We start from the raw sequence: 18,328 nt of genomic DNA on the forward strand, positions 1-18,328 counted from the left end.
CGCCGGATCCCCTGGTGCCCTGCGAGAGGGATGTCATGGGCCAGGTACAGTAGCTTGTGGCGAAACTTCTGGGGAACCACCAGCTGCCTCCTGATCCCCCACGACTCCACTTCCCCCGGGGGAGCCCACTCTCGGTACAGGAACCCCTTCTCCCACAGGAACCTCTCCTTGCATCCTCTCCTCATGGTCTGTACCACACTGAGGTCAGCCAGGCCCCTTAGCTTCCGCAGGGAGGGGTCCTTCTGCAACTCGGCCTGGAACTCGGCGGCTGGGGAAGGGATGGGGACCTGCTCCCTCTCGTCGGCTGGGTCGGAAGCCCCAGCCACCCCGCGGCCCGTCCTTGGGTGTTCCCTCCCCACCCGGGAAGGGTTCGGTGCCTCCGGTGGGACATCCTTCCCAAGGTCAGGGCGTAGTGCCCCTCGCCGGCTCTGGCTACGGGTCACGACTAAGGCGGTCTGGGGGCTGCTTGGCCAGTCCTCTAGGTCCCCCCCCATCAGCACCTCAGTGGGCAAATGGTGGTGCACTCCCACGTCCTTGGGGCCCTCCTTGGCCCCCCATTTCAGGTGTACCCTCGCTACGGGAACCTTGAATGGGGTTCCGCCCACCCCGGTCAGGGTCAGGAAGGTGTTGGGCACCACCCGATCTGGGGCCACCACCTCGGGCCGGGCCAGTGTCACCTCTGCGCCCGTGTCCCAGTATCCATAAACTTTCTTCCCATCCACCTCCAGGGGAACAAGGCACTCGCTCCGCAGGGACAGCCCCGCGCCAACCCTGTAAACGGAGAACTTTGAATCCGGAGCATCTGGCCCCCCAGAGAAGCTGGCCGGGGGCCCTTCTCTCTCTTGAGCAGTTGATAAGCTGCCAGCCCCTCTTGCGTGGGAAGCCTGCCCCTCGTCCGTCTGGGCCTCTACCAAGTTAACCCGGTGCGGGTTCGGTCTGCTCAGTCTGTCTTTGAGCTTGGGGCACTGGGCCCGAACGTGGCCTCTTCGGCCACAGTAATAGCAGCTCAGGTCCCGTGGGTCCCCTCGAGCCGGTCGGTTGTCCCTGATGCTGGGCATTCCCCGTGGGAGGGGATTCCCCATATTCCCCCTTTGGGAGGTCCCAGGGTGACTCTCTCTCTGCATCGCGGCGGGCCTGTTCCTTTGGGGCTCCTCCCTGCCACCCCCTGACCGGCTCTTTACAAACTCATCAGCCAGCTGCCCGGCGTGTCGCGGGTTCTCTGGCTTTCTGTCCACCAACCACAGCCTCAGGTCGGATGGGCACCGCTCATACAGTTGCTCCAGTACCAGCAGTTTAATCAGGTCCTCCTTCGTCTGGGCCCCACCAGCCCACTTGCTGGCGTATCTTTCCATGCGGACGGCTAGTTGCAGATATGAGATCTCAGGGGTTTTATCCTGACTCCGGAACCTTTCCCGGTACATCTCAGGAGTCAGCCCAAACTCACGTAGCAGGGCCTTTTTGAATAGTTCGTAGTCCCCTTTCTCTGTCTCTCCCAGTTGGCGGTACAATGCCACGGATTTGGGGTCCAGTAAGGGGGTAAGGACCCGGAGTCTGTCCGCGGGATCAACCCGGTGCAGCTCGCAGGCCGTCTCAAAGGCCTCCAGGAAGTCATCCATGTCCTCCCCCTCCTTGTATGGGGCCATGATGCACTTATCAAAGCTCCGTGCAGTCCTGGGTCCCCCCTCACTCACCGCAGCCGGGGGTTCGCTGCCCTTCAATCTCGCCAGTTCCAGGTCATGCTGACGCTGTCTCTCATTCTCCTGTCTCTGTCTCTCATTCTCCTGTCTCTGTCTCTCATTCTCCTCCCGTTCACGCTGATGCTGTCTCTCTTTCTCCTCCCGTTCACGCTGATGCTGTCTCTCTTTCTCCTCCCGTTCATGCTGACGCTGTCTCTCTTCATGCTGTCTCTGTTGTTCACGATCCTCCAGCTCTCTCAGTTTTAGCTCTTTCTCCCATTCCAGCCAATTCCGCTCCCCGGATGCCGAACGTCGCCGGGAGGATCCCCTGCTGGCCGGGGGGGTCACGGCGCCTTCGGTATTTGCTGGGCTCCTCCCCACCCCTCCCCTAGGCATAGGAAGGAGGGGTCTCGGGAAGCCCTCAGCAGCCGGCTGACCACTCCCAGCTGGGACAGACACTGGTGCCTGCGCTGCATTTGCCAGGCTGCTTCCCTGAGACACAGGGATCAGTTCATTCGCGCGATCTTCCGCCTCCAGCTGGGCAATGAGCTGTTCTTTGGTGAGCCTCCCAATGCGCAGCCGCCTCTGCTTGCACAGCTCCACCAGGTCGCTCTTAAGCCGCTTGGCATACATCTTCCTGCTGGCCACTCACCGGCCTGTGTGCTCACAGCTCCCCACAGTTCCCAGGGGGACCCCTAGTGTGCCAGCCCTTCTCGAGGTCACCACCTCTCCGCCAGGGTCGAGCTGCAGACTCCTCCGCCCCTGGGACCACTCGCTGCGATCCCCCCGGGGGACCCTGTTACTGCAAAAGTCCTTCTCGCTGGTCACACACTCCCAGGGGTAATAACAGTCTCTCTCCCACTCTTCAGCAGGCCTGGTCCCCGTCAATCCCCCTTCGTTTTACTGCTCCCCAGTCACTTACTGCAGGAAGCGCCGTCCACGGGGTGCAGTAGATCCCACCGCTGCCACCAGTTGTTGCGGATTGTGGGGGAGTTAGGGCCCTGCACCCCTCTTCCCGAGATTCACTGCGACTCTCAACCAGCCAGTAAAGCAGAAGGTTTATTTAAGGACAGGAACACAGTCTCAAGCAGAGCGTGTAGGTACGACCAGACCCCCTCAATTAGGTCCCTCTGGGAGGTTCAGGGAGCTTAGACCCCAGCTTGGGATTCCCTGCGTTGCACCACCCAGCCCAAACCGAAACTAAACTCCCAGCCCCTCCCGCTGCTCCTCTCCTTTGTTCAGTCTCCCGGGCAGAAGGTGTTAATTCTCCCCACCCCCGTTCCTGGCTCAGGTTACAGCTCAGGTAGCTTCCTTCAAGGGAAGTCCCACATCCCCACTGCAATCCCCCTGCAACATTCCCAGGTCAAATCTGCCCTGCTCCCAGCTCCGTCACACCTCCATCAGTGGGGCCCCCGGAGGAGCGAGGTGCTAGAGGAGCACCACTGTTTGCACAAGCACGTGGACAAGGGCGATCCAATGGATAGAGGGAACTTGGACTTTCAGAAAGCCGTTGACAAGGTCTCTCACCAAAGGAAGCGGTCATGGGCTAAGAGGGAAGGTCCTCTCATGGATCAGCAACTGCTTAAAAGATAGGAAACAAAAGGTAGGAATTAGGGGCGGCCAAGCCTTCCCAAAAGTGGGGAGCCCCGCCCCATCCATGATGCCCTCCCTCTTCCCCCCCAAGGCCGTACCCCCACCCTGCCCCTTCCCCCAAGGCCCCTCCTTTTCCCCCCCAAGGCCATACTCCCACCCTGCCCCTTCCCCCAAGGCCCCTCCTCTTCCCCTCAAGGCTCCACCCCTTCCTCTGATGCTCCCCTTCCTCCCCCCAAGCCCCCCACCCCCACCGTGCCCCTCCCCCTGAGGCCCCTCCTCTTTCCCCAGGGGCCCTGGCCCCGCCCCACCTCTTCCCCGGAGGCTGGGGGTGGGGGCTCTGGGGTGGGGCCGGTGATGAGGGGTTTGGGGTGTGGGAGGGAGCTCCAGTCTGGGGCAGGGTGTTGGGGTGCAGGAGGGGGTTTGAGGTGCGGACTCCGGACAGAGCTTACCTCAGGTGGCTCCCGGAAACGGCTGGCTCATTCCTCTCTGGCTCCTATGCGGAGGCGCAGCCAGACAGCTCCACGCGTTACACCTGTCCGTAGGCACCATCTCCGCAGCTACCATTGGCCGTGGTACCCACGGTGTTGACTAGAGCGGCCAGGGTCCTTTTTCGACTGGACGCCTGGCAACCCTAGCTTGGGGTAAAGTGCAGTGATGTGAAGGAGAGAGAAAAGGGAGGGCAGATGAGTCTAATTCACAGAGCACCTCTGCCCCATGCGAGTGTCATTCAGCCCTTCCCACTCTGCTCAGGTCACGGCTGGAGTTTGCTCTTCTTCTCAACTGTGTCGGTTGCAGGCCGCAGCTCGGCTCAGCGGCACCGCCAGCCTCCAGCCCTTGGCATCGAGGTGCCTGTTGGCATGTGGATGCCCGTACGCTAAGCTCTGGCCTGAGGCCCCAACCCAGCTCATTTCACGTAGCTTCCGCTCCCCCATGCATGGCCTGCAAGCATCCTTTAGCTTCTGGGCTCCTTGTTCTTGTGCTGCAGGTGTGGGGTGTGCGGGGGCCTCTGCGACTTATAACCGGAGGCTGATGGCCAGGGCTGGGGACGCCTTCGACAGGCCCATCCCTAGGGGAGCACCTGGTTCCCCAGGCCCGCCAGCCCTCATCTTGTGCTGCGCTGACACCTGCTGGTGAGATGCCGTCACCACACTGACACCCAGGTCACTTCCGTGGTCCCTGGTTCCTTTGAGGTCTCTAGCGCAGGAATCACCTGGGGCCGGGGGGCCGCACATAATAGGTGGCCACACAGGAGTTGATGCTGCTTGCTTTGCTTTACCACCATGAATCAACCCTCACAACCCCGCAGTGGAATTAGCCCCACTTTACAGAGAAACGGAGTCGGAAGAAACCCGAGTCGGAGCGTGAGCTGGGGGTGACAGACCGCGGATCAGGCTGCGTCAATCGGTGAACTTTGTGGACGCCTTTTCAGGGGTTTGTCTGTGTATTGTATCCTTCATTGTGGGTGAGAGACTCCATTGGGTAGGAGGGGCCGGGCACCCAGCAGAATGACTATGTCTGAGACAAGCAACAGAGGGTCCTGTGGCACCTTTGAGACTAACAGAAGTATTGGGAGCATAAGCTTTCGTGGGTAAGAACCTCACTTCTTCAGATGCAAAACTGATGCATGTCTGAGACACTGGCACAGAGCAGGGTTATCAGCTCGGATTGTCTCTCCACTACAGCACCGTGCCAGCTGGCCCATCCAAAGCACTTGGTGCCAGCCTGTGCTCCTGCCTGCTGCACCAGGGCCCATCCAAGGTGCTCGGTCGTGCCGGCCTGCCACACTGGGACCTGCCCTCTGTTCCTAGGGAGGCAAGGCGGGATAGGCGACTCAGCTAAGTTAGCGTGCACGTGACGTGACAACTGAGCGAGGCAGCAAAGGTATCTGGTAAAAGCATCTTGGTTCCAATCCTGGGGTTGGCCTGATTCCACCAAAATGCCAGGCTGTGGGGAAAGCTTCTCCTCTCCTGGCAGCTACCACTAATGTATCCTGGTGGCAGGGATGCGCCGGCTCCCAGGGGAAGCCCGCTGAAGAAGGGCACAAGGGAGCATGACCCCAAGACTGCACAGGGGCTGGGAGTTGGCTGCCTGGTATGGCCGCACTCCGGTGGTGGAGTGACGAGGGAGGGCAGGGCTGGAAGGAATACAACACCTGTGTCTAGACAGGCCGGACTTGCAGGCCATTTGTCAAGGGGCTGGGCTGGGCCCCAGGCTGGGAGGTCCTGGTTTGGTTCTGGTTCCCTTGCTGTGACGGTTCTGCTCCAAGGGAAGGAGGACGCTCTCTGGCCTGGTTTAATTCCCGTTGCTGAGCCAGCCGCTCTGCTCCACCAGCTGGCAGCTCCATATACCAAGTGCCCGTGTCACCGTCTCTGGCTGCCCAATGCCTGGCAGCATCTCCGCCAGCGCTGAGGCTGTATGTACCTCACGGCCAGTCAGCCACCATGTCTGGGCCATAACCTGGCACTTCAGGACTTCATACGACCGCCTGTCCTGCCCTGCGCTAGCTTCCCGCAGGAATGTTTATAAACAAGGCTCACTGGGGCCCCTGTGTGCAGCCCCCGGCTCCGCACAGGCCCCAGTGTGTGCGATCAGGCATTTACCAGCAACCCTACAATAACAACTTGTGCCAGCCAGAGAAATGGGCACAGAAAGAGGATTCCAAGCAGCGCCGTTGCTGTTCTAAGCACCAGGAGGGGAGCCAGAAATGCCACAGGGCACCGCTCCGGTGCCCTCTGAACAGCCAGACTCAGGCTTGCTAGCCCGTTTCCCAGCATACTCCGCCCTGTAGGCGGAAGGGAGAAGTGTGCAGCACCTGGCGCAGGAGTCACACAGCAGGGAACGAGCCCGGGCACTGATGAGATGAGCTCGGCGCTCCCAGCAGTTACAGTCCTGCTCTGTGCTGCAGATCCAGGCTTCTGGACCTATGTCTCGACAGCCCGTGCAAAGGTGCTGGGCCGATAGCAGACGCTGCTGCCATGAGGGAGGCAAACTGCACACTGTCCCTTGCATGGAGCCCATTGCATTGTGGGCTATGCCCTCCTTGCTCTGTGGACGGAGGCAGGGCGCTCATCTCTTGCTAGCCTTTCTGATCGGTTGCTTTAACCGAGTGGGACTTAGTGAATGCTCTGGTGCTGCGTGGCTCCAGGTTCCGGAAGGACCGGGATGTCGATGGAAGACTGGACCAGCCAGCGTGTGTGTAACTTTCCTGGCTCCCCAGATTCGGTGCTACGCTCCAGCTTTTAAACAGCGCCTTGGAGGAGCCCTGCCAGTGTGTCAGACCCCCAAAGGGTCTCCCTCTTCCTTCAGGGTCAGCCCCGCTGCCTCTGCGCCTCCTCGCCTGAGCCCCTGGCTTCCAGCCCTCCTGGTTCACGCCCGAGCTCTGCTCATCCAGACTCCTGGCCAGAGACTTGTCTGCTCCTCAGGGACTACCGCTCCTCAGCCAGTACTGGCAGGGTCTGGGACACCCAGCCGGGCTTCCAAAGCACAGTGGGATCTGGTCGTTTGTCGGCACACGGCACGGGAAGTCCTTAGGTTAGCAGCACAGAGAAATAAAGGTTAAAGCATCGTCCATTCTGGGCAGCCCAGAGCACTTCATCAGCCAGGCTTTTAGTGACCTTCATTTTCAGGCTCTGTCTCTCTCTGACCTCCTTAGCCAGCCCCAGCAGAGAGCGCTCCAGGCTTCCCAGAGCCTGCCCGTAATCTCTGCTCTGCACGGCTGGCCTTTGTTCTCAGGCAGGGCCATGCTGAGTTCACCACCCCCTCTGCCCAGTGTGACTCTCATTGGCCTTGCTTTGTCGCTCTGGACCAGGGGTCGGCAACCTATGGCACGTGGGCCGAAGGCGGCACGCGAGCTGATTTTCAGTGGCACTCAGACTACCCGGGTCCTGGCCACCGATCCGGGGGGGGGCTCTGCATTTTAATTTAATTTTAAATGAAGCATCTTAAACAGTTTAAAAACCTTATTTACTTTACATACAACAATAGTATAGTTATATTATAGACTTATAGAAAGAGACCTTCTAAAAACGTTAAAATGTATTACCGGCACACGAAACCTTAAAGTAGAGTGAATAAATGAAGACTCGGCACACCACTTCTGAAAGGTTGCCGACCCCTGCTCTGGACCCTTGATCTGGGTCCCTTTCAGTCCCTTCCTTAATGACCATTCATTCAACCCAGCCAGGGAGATCACACACACACACACCTGTCTCCTGTGCTGTCCCAGGAGCTGTGTTAAACCTTTTGCTCACACTAGGTAACAATGCGATTATGGGGGAAACTGAGGCACACATAGGATTCATAAAAGTATTACAAAAAATTCCCACTTCATCCCAGTAACACTGCCTGCTACTGAGCACGACCAGAACTGCTCCCCTGTCCCCCGTGCCTAATAGCTAAGGCAAGTACTCACTTTAGAGCAGGAGCGGGCACGGTCCATCCTGGCACCTGCACGCGAGTGGCAGCACAGCCACACCGCTCGTGTTCCCAGCTGGCCACACGTCTGGCACAATAGTCCCTGCCTCTCGCTCTGTCTCGAGACCCCAACTCTGCGCTTCACCGTCAGATTTCACGTTCCCAACACCCTGCTCCGCCCCAAGGCCCCGCTCCTGCTTTGGCCTTTTCCCCTGTGCCCCCTCCCCTGAGACTCCCCCGCGCCCGCCCGCCGCTCGCTCCTCTCCGCCCCCTCCCCGAGGGCCTGCAGCCTGCTCACTCCCTTCTGCCCCCTCCTGCCTTAGGGGCAAGGGAGGGGAGGAGGGGGCAGAGAGGAGCGAACAGCGGGGGAAGAGGCGGAGTGGGGATGGCGCCCTGGTCCGTGGGCGCTGAGCGCCCCCTATTTTTTGTCCCCTGGGTGCTTGAGCCCCAGGACACCCATGGGGTCGGTGCTCATGGCCCAGGCTGTATCTGCTGGGCCCTCCCTCCAGTGCTATGGCGGGAGATGCTGTGCTCACGCCTGGAGAGCGAAGGCCCCTGCTTGCCCGCAGAACGGGTGCAGCACAGGCAGCCCCTGGACAAACTAATCCCATCCCCCATCTCTCACTGCCAACATGCCTCACCCGCCCCGGGAGGTCCCCAGGGAAGGGCAGGGAGCCCCCGCAGGCAGCGACAATCCTCTCCAAGGGACCAGCACCCATTGGCCGAGCTCAGCCCCTCGGCTGGCTTCAGCAATGGAGGCCCCTGGTGCTTCTGCAGGCTCCAAGCACCTGCCCATCGTTAGCTAATTAGCACAAACATCCCCCCTGCTGAGAATGGGGCCGGGGTGTCTCCATTTTCCAGCTGGGGAAACTGGGACCCAGGGAGGTAAGTGACCTGCCCAAGGCCCCCCAAAAAGCAGGCCCAAGGCCTGAACTCAGAGGTTCCTGGTCCCCCACTCCCATGTTCAGTCCAGGCACCCTGGCACACCCCGGGATGAGGGTGGCCAGGCCTAGTGGCTGGAGCCGGGGGTCAGGAAGCCAGTAGGGAAGCAGGACTAGACAAGACTGAGCAGGGCAGGAGGAAGGGTGGGGACCAGGCAGGATCAGGCCTGGAGTAAGGCTGGTTACCTCACTGAGCTGCAGGCATGTGTGTTGAGCAGGCAGAGCTCTGCTGTTGGCCTTAGGAGCAGGCTGGCTGGCTTCCTGGGTCTGCCAGGCGGAGGGGTCAATGGGACGGCCCTGCGACGGCTCAGCTGTGTGCAGAGACTGGGCAGGCGCGGCTGCAAGTCCTCAGTCCTGACACAAGCCAGCCAGCCAGCTGCTCCAGCCGTGGCACCGCGGGGAGCCCAGCCTAGCCAAAACTCCCCGACTAATCATGGCTCTTCCCCTTATTCCCCATGTGACCTTGGGGAGCAAACTGCTTCCCCCTCTCTGTGCTTTAGTCATCCCCGTGCAAAACGGGGGCTGGTGATCCTGTCCATCCCCTGGGGCGGCTTGGGGCTGGGCTGTGCCAAGCCAGCCGTGGTTTGATTGCATGAGCGTTGTCAAGTGACCTGGGGGGAGGGTGAGAGCGGTGCCTGGGACTGGAGGGCAGCACTGCTGGAGCTGGTCCTCCCCCCCCCGGCCCCTTTGCAGGCCCTTTCTCTGCCACCGTCCCACGAGCCCTTTCTCCCGGTGCCGGGGCTCCCTCCTCTCCAGCCCGTCCCCTCCGCCCAGCCTGCGTCGCCGCTCCGTTATTCAGCGCCCGAATCCTTTCCCTCGCTGCCGGATCCTGGGGGCAGTCTCTGCCCGCCGCTGCCCCCCTGCCCAGCTGAAGCACACGAAGGACATGCCAGAGCAGGCCGAGTGCCTTCTGCCCGAGAGAATCCAGCTGGTTCCCAGGGGCCCGGACCGGTCAGGCGGAAGGACCCCACGCGGCAGCCAAGATTCTAGCCCTGACCCCAGCGAGGGGGCTGCTCCAGGCAGAATTCTCAGGGAGGCTTATGGCTGGGATTAAACGAGCAAGCCGGCATGTATGCCAACTAACGACGCTAATTAATTAATTAAGGGATAATCTCTAATTCTTGGGAGTGGGCGGCTGCTGAGACTTGATTAACCACAGGCCGTTGAATCCACCTCCCGAGCCATTCACCGTGTGCCCCACAAAGCACCGACGTTATTCCTACAAGGATGCGGGTGTGAAAGCAGAATCTCCGTCTCCCGGCCCGCCCAGCTCTGCAAGGGCTGCACTGCCTCAGTGACGTCCCGCCAGGGGCAGGGCCAGGCAGATCGGCGAGTTGGGGGGTGGGTTTTAAAGCAAATCATTGCTCTGGGGCACGCCTGTTCTGAGAAGGGGTGAAGCGATTGGACAGAGCCATTCTGTGACTTTTTATGCCCCAAGACAAGGCCTTTGTGCCCCAAGACAAGGACGAGAGGCGTTGAGTTCCAAGTCCCTGTTACGTCCCTCCTCTCCTGGGTGGTTTGAACACAGGACCTTCAGTGCCAAGGCACTTTAACCAAAGGAGTCACTTTGTTAGATGGCAGCGGGAGTAAGCTGGTGTCCTCTGATGGACCAGAAATTGGTGGCCCTGGCCAGCAAGTCGTAAGTGTGACCTGAAGTGATAGAGGATTGGGTTTGGTACTTCTAGGCATCCAAACGTAGGTGCTGGAACGAGGGGTGCTCAGGCACCCCCTGGCTTGAAGTGGTTTCCAGTATATGCAGGGTTTACAGTTGGGTTCAATGGCTCTCAGCACCCCCACTACACAAATTGTTCCAGCGCTCTTGCATCCGAAACTTCCTGTTCTTTTCAGATCTGCGTGGGTCTTGAAAACTGAGCTAGGAACAAAGCCCTGAAGGGACTAATCCAGCACTGGCCCCTAGGGCGGAGGTGGATAGATTTTGGGTTCAGAACCCATTTGTAAATGTTTACAGCCTGTCGTGACCCAGTGAATAGTCTGGGGTGGAGGCCCTGGGGTGGTTTCGGTCAGGTCCTGCCCCCCCCGGGTTACTCCTCCAGGGGAGGGGGAGTTGGGTGCTGCCCGGCACTCACCCCACAGTGGCAGCTCCTGCAGTTCCTGTGCTGTGGGGCTGCTGGGCTTGGCTCTCTGCTCTGGGCATTGCAACCTCCCAGGTTGCAGCACCGCGCAGTTTGGCCCCAGCCCCCTGACTGGGCCAAGTTGATGTGAGTGGAGCTGTGACCTGGCTCATGGGGTGGCAGTGCCACTGACTGAAATTTGGCCTACCAGCACTCCCGTCATCATGACGGCTGGGCCAAACCCGAGTGGCGCTGGGAGCCCAGAGCTTGCGGAGCCGGGAGGCGAGCCCAGCCAGCCCCATGGGACAGGAGCTGCCACGCGACTTTTGAAACATTCTGGGGACCATGGGCGGCGGGTACCATAGGCTGGGGGAGGGAAGCTTTGGGCAGAAGGGGGGCTAGCCTCCCCCAGCCTGCGATTCACATGCCGCCCATGCCGGGGGCCCAATTTGGGGTCCTGACCCACAGGTTGAGAAACTCTGGATTAGAGACTTGGAAGGCTGTAGTGATTCTGTGGGTGTTTACTCTACCCCTGCCAGCAGCTGCAAAGAACCCACAACCTTCTGTGCTACCAGATTTGCCCATTACTTTGGGGTATGCTCATTTATTAAGGTTTCTCCTCCGGTGGCGGGGGGGGTGTCTGTAATTCTATCAATGTATTGCTTGTGTTCTCATACGGAGCTCTACGCCTCCCTTCTGCAAGTCCCCTCCCAATGGGGCTATCCTGCAGGACCTGGGTTCCTCCAGAACCAGGTGAACACCCACCCACACACACATACTGAGCAGAGCGGGTCAAGCAGCATTTTCAAGCTGCCACCCTTATATGCCACAGGTTTAGCACGTCCCTATCCCACTTTCCCGTCACAATTGTACTGGCAGTAACCCACTTGATGAGCAAACCCCACAGTATTTTGGGCGCTGCAGGGATCTTTAGCTTAGGTAAAAGAAGCGTTGCTGTAGAGTGAATGGGGGAAGCTAAAAACACAAACGAGTAAAGTTCACAGAGCGAAAGAGAAGCAACCAGCTTAACCATCAAAGTTATTTATTGAATGATAGTGATAACTACACAAGGAGAGTCTAAACCAACATAACCATACATGATTAAAGGTTAACACCTGAGGTAGAAAAGAAAACAGAGAGAGAGAGAGAGAGAGGGGATCTCACCCACTCTATGAAGCTTGAACTGGTCGGGGTTCCCAGGTGATGGTGGTAGCGGAGGGTTCTGAATGCTGGAGACAGGCAGAGCCCCCAGCACGATCAGTCAGGAGAAGATGGAGTTCCAGTGGAACTGATGCATAGTTTGGATCTAAGCATCAGAACCCTGACTGGAGGGTGAGTAGGGATTTTTGTAGAGAAATGACAATGGTTGAAGGGAGAACACTAGATTTGTTTATAGGTAAGCTGATGACTCAAGGGTTTTCTTTAGACTAGACAATAGGAGCTGATCACTCTTGGCTATGGGCGGTGTTCCTTCCAGGGAGCTCACAATGCAACTAGGCTGCTTCAGTGTTTCGGATATCAATCAAAGATTCATGACTAGAATTGGTCTGATAACTGCTGAGCTTAGGGTGACCAGACGTCCCGATATTATCGGACTTGTCCCGCGTCCCGACCTTACATCGGTCGTGACGCCCTTTGTCCCAATATCGGGGACCGTCCGGACCGCAGCCGGGACCGCAGCGCCACCGCTCACTCCCGGCACCCGCCCGCTGGCAGGAGCACCCCCCCACACACCCGACCCAACCTGCAACCCTAGGAGCCAGAGGGACCAGCCTGCCGGATGCTTCCTGGGATGGGAGCCGCCCCAGGTGAGCCCCGCCGGGACTCCTCACCTCGTCCCCTGGCAGGTCCCTCTGGCTCTAGGATGGGGGGGCTCTGCATGCTGCTGGTGCCTGCAAGCCCCACTCCACAGCTCCAGCAGCTCCCATTGGTGCTTTTCCCAGCCAATGGGAGCCACGGAGCTCGCGCTTGTGGCGGGAGCAGCACATGGAGAGTCTGGAGACCCCCCTCACCGCTCTCACCCTAGGAGCCAGAGACCGCCTAGCAGGGCTGGTGAGTGCGGCCAGGGAAGGGGGCAGGATGTGATGGAGTGAGTGTCTGGGAGGTGTGTGTGGGGTGTGGGGCTGTGAGGGTGTGGAGGGCACTGGGCAGTGGGGGAGGTTTGTGTGTTTTGGGGTGCTAGACAGTGGGGGTCTTGGGGGGTGCTGGGCAGTGGGGGAGATCTGTGTGTGTCATGGCACTGGGCAGTGCGGGTCTGTGTGGGGTATTGTGTAGTTGTGGTGGTGGGGCTGTGGGGAAGGGCACTGGGAGGGAGGGGAAATCTGTGCGTATTGGGAAACTAGCGAGTGGGGGGTTCTGTGTGGGGTGCTGGGCAGCTGTGGAGGGGCTGTGGCACTGGCAGGGGGCGCTGGGCGGGGTGTGCGTGCACAGCACTGTGCATTTGTGGTGTAGGGGGGCTCTGGGCATAGTGGATCCAGGGGGCGCTGGGCAGGGGAGCTGTGTGGCGCAGCATGGGCCCACCCCTAACAGGAAGGGGCACGCTGGTAGCACAGGACCAAGTGGACCAGTGTGCTTCCTTCTGGCTCCGGTTGGGCTGTGCACCTGTGTCTGTCTGTCTCCCCCCCGCTCGACCAATGTGTCCTGATATTTCACTCTTGCGATCTGGTCACCCTAGCTGTGCTGGGTGTGTGCAGGCAGGTTCATTAACACCTGGAGCAGAGATCCCCCATGATGCAGTACTTCCCTGCTTTTCTGCTCCCAGAGTTCAGTGCGGTTCTCTGCTCTCCATTCTGTATGCTTAATGGAGATGCCTTAATCTTGTCACCCTTGTCAGGAGGGGTCTAGGTGTGTCTCCCAGCGCCCTTCACTCTGCAAGTCTTTTCTCTGAGCGGTTTTGGTTCAAGCAGAGGCTGGTGTGTGGGTTTGTGTGGGTGGGGGGGTCTTTCATGAGTCAGGCTGGATACTGCGCCCTGGTTCCCCAAGACACAGAGCTGACTGGTATCATCTGCTCCAGTGCTGGGGTTTTTAGCTGCTTTGTGACTCAGCCCCAGGAGGGAGGGAGACACGGCCCTGCACACCTGTCGGGACATTCCCAGGTCTTTTCCAGCTCTCCTGTCAAGGCCGTGAGTGGAAGGGGCTGTGTACATTTAAGCGAAGCCGGGGTATGAACGTGATTGTTGCTGTGGTGCAGGGCTGCCAGGGGACCTCGCCGGGCGAGTTCAGCTGGTTTAGCTGCCTGTTTGAAATTACTGCCTTTGTTTAGCATTTTGTGAGGCAGGTTCATACCTTTACGCGTGGGCCCCTTAGAAATAAAAGTGCAGAGTAACAAATGAATTCTGTTCTGCTGCTCACCATCGTCCCCTGGCACTTCACCGAGACAGGGCGACAGAGTGCAGTCCTTCCAAAAGCATAAGCCTCCAGCACTTTGGAAGAAAGGAAATCTCCCTTAACGGTGCACCATATAGAGCCTGTGACACACAGTTGAGCAGTTCTGAATCTGTCCAGAAGGGGGCTCTGAGGGGCACCCACAGAAACTACCCCACAATTCATTTAGGAGTTTCGATGTTATGTCTCATTATTATCTGCTCTAAATTCTGAATTTCTTCTTCCAGCAGCGGAAGACCAAGAGTATTTTCCTCCATATGTACAGGTACATTCATGGGCATCTCCATTTGTGTTCACTCCCTGCTCACTCTGTTACCCGTCCTCATAATGCCCTTCTCTCTGATCAGAGCCAAGTCTGAACCTGGTGCTTAATTAACACTGGCCACAGGGAGGTGGTCATGAGGCAGGCTATGCTTCCCCATCCCCAGGCACCGACTGTGGGTATAAAACCAGGGGAAACTATTAGGGGACAAGGGAGCCCAGCATTAGCTTGGGAAACCCCAGCAACCATCTATATAAAGAAATCAGTACAACACCCCGTCCCACCGTGGTATCTTTGGCTGGAGTCTTCATTGAGTTCCTACCCTGCCAGAGTGAACATCTGATCAGCCGGGGGCCCTTCAACCCTTCTCTTTGCCCTCCACTACACCCCACAGCGCTCAGGGGTCAGTGTCAGTGGGGGCATGGTCCCAGAGCTTGGGCGTGCGCGCGGATGGGCCCCTTTGCAGCCACTACCTGTGGTATTAGGAACTGTGCCGTTAAGGACTGAGCTTCCCAGACACACAGACAGTCTGGGGGCGGGGGGCACCTAGGGTTATGCACCACCAATCGACAGGGAACTGGGCACAGAATAAAGCTGAGCTCTGGCCCTGAGTGATCAGTGAACAGCTCCACACCACCTAACCCGGCCGTAGAGATTGGTGCTGGGCAGGGGGGCCCTCGCCAGTGTCCCCCCGCTCTGCTGCCGACCCCGCTGGTCCGGGCACCGCCCGGGCTGAGTGAGGCGTCGCTCCGAGGATGTCCCTGTTCCCCAGCGGGGGCTAGCGGGGGGCTCCCCACCCTCTAGCGTGCCAGGCCCAGGGCCTGGGGGCTGGAGCCTGGTGCAATGGCAGGTCAGAGCAGAGAGGGGCCAGCCCCCAGGCGGCTGCTCCCCTTGGCCCAGGACACGGCCTGGCTGCGCCGGGCGAGGGTAGCCCCCGGGTGTGAGCCGCCCCCCAGCAGCGCTTGCCCCAGGGAGAGGGGCCAGGCGCCGAGCAGGACTACACCTCCCGGCATGCCGGGGCTGGTGGGCCGGGGCTGGGCGGGCGTCGCTGCTCGTCTCTCTCCCGCCAGCGAATCAGCTGTTCGCGCCCCCCCCCCCGGCCCCCGCCTCTGTTTTCCTCCCCGCGCCGCGCACACGCAGCGGCTGCGCTGCAATGAATGAGCCGCCGGCGCAGGGGCGGGCGAGGCGATCCCGGCCCCGGAGCCCCCCGAGCCGCTGAGCGCCCGCCCGCTGCCCGGCCCCACCAGCGAGCGAGGCGTCTCGAGCCGCCCCCCAGCCCCGGCTCTCCGCCCGGCGCCCCTCCCCGCGCCCCGGCCCGCGGGCGGCTCCGGGATGCCCCGCCACGGGGGGGCTGCGGCGCGGCCGGGGATGCTGCCGGGGGCCTGCGCCCAGTGACACCCCCGCTCCAGAGACGCCGGGGCCAGGGACGGCAGCAGCCACCGCAGCAGGGGGACGCACACAGCCCAGCCCACGGCCCCGAGAGCGGCGAGGGGCCGGCTCTGCTCGCGGGGGGCCGGGGGCTCACCATGGCCAACAGACCCAAGACCAGCGAGGCCTTGAAGGTGGTGGCCCGTTGCCGTCCCATGAGCAGGAAGGAGGAAGCGGCCGGGTACGAGAGGATCTTGGAGATGGACGTGAAACTGGGGCAAGTGACCCTGCGGAACCCCAAGGCCGCCCCCGGGGAGCTGGCGAAGACCTTCACGTTCGACGCCGTGTACGACGCCAGCTCCAAGCAGGCGGACCTGTACGACGAGACGGTCAGGCCCCTGATAGACTCCGTCCTGCAAGGATTCAACGGGACCATCTTCGCCTACGGCCAGACGGGCACCGGGAAGACCTACACTATGCAAGGGGCCTGGACGGACTCAGAGAAGAGAGGGATTGTCCCCAATTCCTTTGAGCACATCTTCACCCACATCTCCCGGTCCCAGAACCAGCAGTACCTAGTGAGGGCCTCCTACCTGGAGATCTACCAAGAGGAGATCCGAGACCTCCTGGCGAAGGACCAGAGCAAGAAACTGGAGCTGAAGGAGAACCCCGAGACGGGAGTTTACATCAAAGACCTCTCCTCGTTCGTGACCAAGAACGTCAAGGAGATCGAGCATGTCATGAACCTGGGCAACCAGACCCGATCGGTGGGCAGCACCAACATGAATGAATACAGCTCCCGCTCCCATGCCATCTTTGTGATCACGGTGGAGTGCAGCGAGACCGGCCTGGATGGAGAGGACCACATCCGGGTGGGCAAGCTCAACCTGGTGGACTTGGCAGGCAGCGAGCGCCAGAGCAAAATGGGGGGGCCAGGAGAGAGGCCTAAGGAGGCTTCCAAGATTAACCTCTCCCTCTCCGCTCTGGGCAACGTCATCTCTGCCTTGGTCGATGGCAAAAGCACTCACATCCCCTACAGAGACTCCAAGCTGACTCGCCTCCTGCAGGACTCCTTGGGTGGCAATGCCAAGACCATCATGGTGGCCACCCTAGGCCCCGCCTCTCACAGCTACGACGAGAGCTTGTCCACCCTCAGGTTTGCCAACAGGGCGAAGAACATTAAGAATAAGCCGAGGGTCAACGAGGACCCGAAGGACACCCTGCTGCGGGAGTTCCAGGAGGAGATCATCCGGCTGAAAGCCCAGCTGGAGAAGCGAGGGATGCTGAGCAAGAAGAGAAGGAGAAACAGCCGAAGGAAGAAGGTGGTGGATGGAGAGGGCAATACAGAGGCCGAAGGGGAGGAGGACAATGACGACGGCCTGGAGAAGAACATGGAGAGTTACTTGAAGGAGCAGAAGGAGAGATTGGAAGAGGAGAAGGCGGCCATTCAGGATGACCACAGCCTGGTGAGTGAGGAGAAGCAGAAGCTGCTGGAGGAGAAGGAGAAGATGATAGAGGATCTGAGGAAGGAGCAAGAAGCCACTGAGTTACTGGCCATTAAGTACAAGGTAAGTGTCTCTGTGCTTGCTGCACCACCAAGGGTTTGCATGGTCAAGCTGGGAGAGGGTCCGGTTTCACTAGCCTTCCTGGTGCACTACATCCTCAGCCCACGCTGGGTAGTGCACCTGCAGCATTGCACTGCGGGAGCTTGTGTGTTTATGTGCTGTCCTGCCATAGATTCCTTTAGAGTATCCTGGCCACTGGCTGCCAGGCCCTGCCTTCCTCGCTTGCCTCTGGCTGGGAGGGGCCGGGGGGAGGGGAGAGCAGTCTGGCAGTGACTGCTCATCCCTGGGATTAGTTCGGCATCCTCGGCTAGGTCCCCGCCACATGACAAAGCTGTTTGCAGTGGTTGTGTGCTCCAGTGATACTGCGAATTCATACCCAGGACCCTGGAGGTGACCTCCCAGATACGCACTGGCCAGCAGAGCCTGGGGGACAATGACAACCAATTGCAGCCCACGGTTCCAAAAGCCTCCCTATTGTCTTCCGTCCTTCCTTTCAGCAGGTCCGTAACTGGTCTGCGAGCAAGGAGCGGCAGACCAATCGCAGCATCACGCCTCTTCAGGGCACCAGTGCCCCACCCCTGCTGGAGCCTGGGAACCCCGGTGGTTCTCCACACATTATATCCCCCCCCCACCCTCTGCTTGACCTCCCCTCGCCCACAGAACGGAGCAGCCAGGAAGTGGGAGGGGGCTTCATTTTACTCCGGGTTGGCTCCATTGCTGCTGTGGAGCTGAGACAGTGATGCTCTGTTTGAAAGCAAGAGCTACTGTCGCTGCGTGGAAGCCCGAGGCTGGGACAGTGTATCTGGGGCGTGGCTCATGGTCTGACATACAGTGCTCACCCCCAGTGCATGCAGCGCTTGGCAGAGCCCTGGAGAGCACCTTGGAGGGCCTACCCCAGGTCTGTGCTTTCTAAGCTTAGTACAGCTAGCACATTCCAGCCAGAGCGCTCACATCACTGCCAAGAGGGCGCCATACCATCGCCTCCAGCTGGGGAAACTGAGGCCTGTACTTCCCCAAGGTCACAGAGCAAGTCTGCTCTAGAGCTGGGGAAAGA

At 59.8% G+C, this 18,328-nt stretch overlaps 1 protein-coding gene across 2 annotated transcripts in view; it reads left to right on the plus strand.

Moving 5' to 3' along the window:
* Window positions 1–15,583: 15,583 nt before the first annotated feature.
* The window catches only part of KIF3C (kinesin family member 3C), a 57,099-nt gene continuing 54,354 nt past the window's right edge, over window positions 15,584–18,328 (plus strand). Inside the window, exon 1 of one of the 2 annotated variants that reach the window (XM_034766831.1) lies at window positions 15,584–17,277. In XM_034766831.1, the coding sequence (XP_034622722.1) occupies window positions 15,868–17,277 (1,410 nt within the window). In that variant the 5' untranslated portion in view covers window positions 15,584–15,867. The remainder of the gene's footprint in view (window positions 17,278–18,328) is intronic. The other variant, XM_034766830.1, reaches the window with a different exon arrangement.

The sequence above is a fragment of the Trachemys scripta genome, chromosome 3 (genome assembly GCF_013100865.1).
Source record: "Trachemys scripta elegans isolate TJP31775 chromosome 3, CAS_Tse_1.0, whole genome shotgun sequence".
In the NCBI taxonomy this organism is placed as follows: domain Eukaryota; kingdom Metazoa; phylum Chordata; order Testudines; family Emydidae; genus Trachemys; species Trachemys scripta.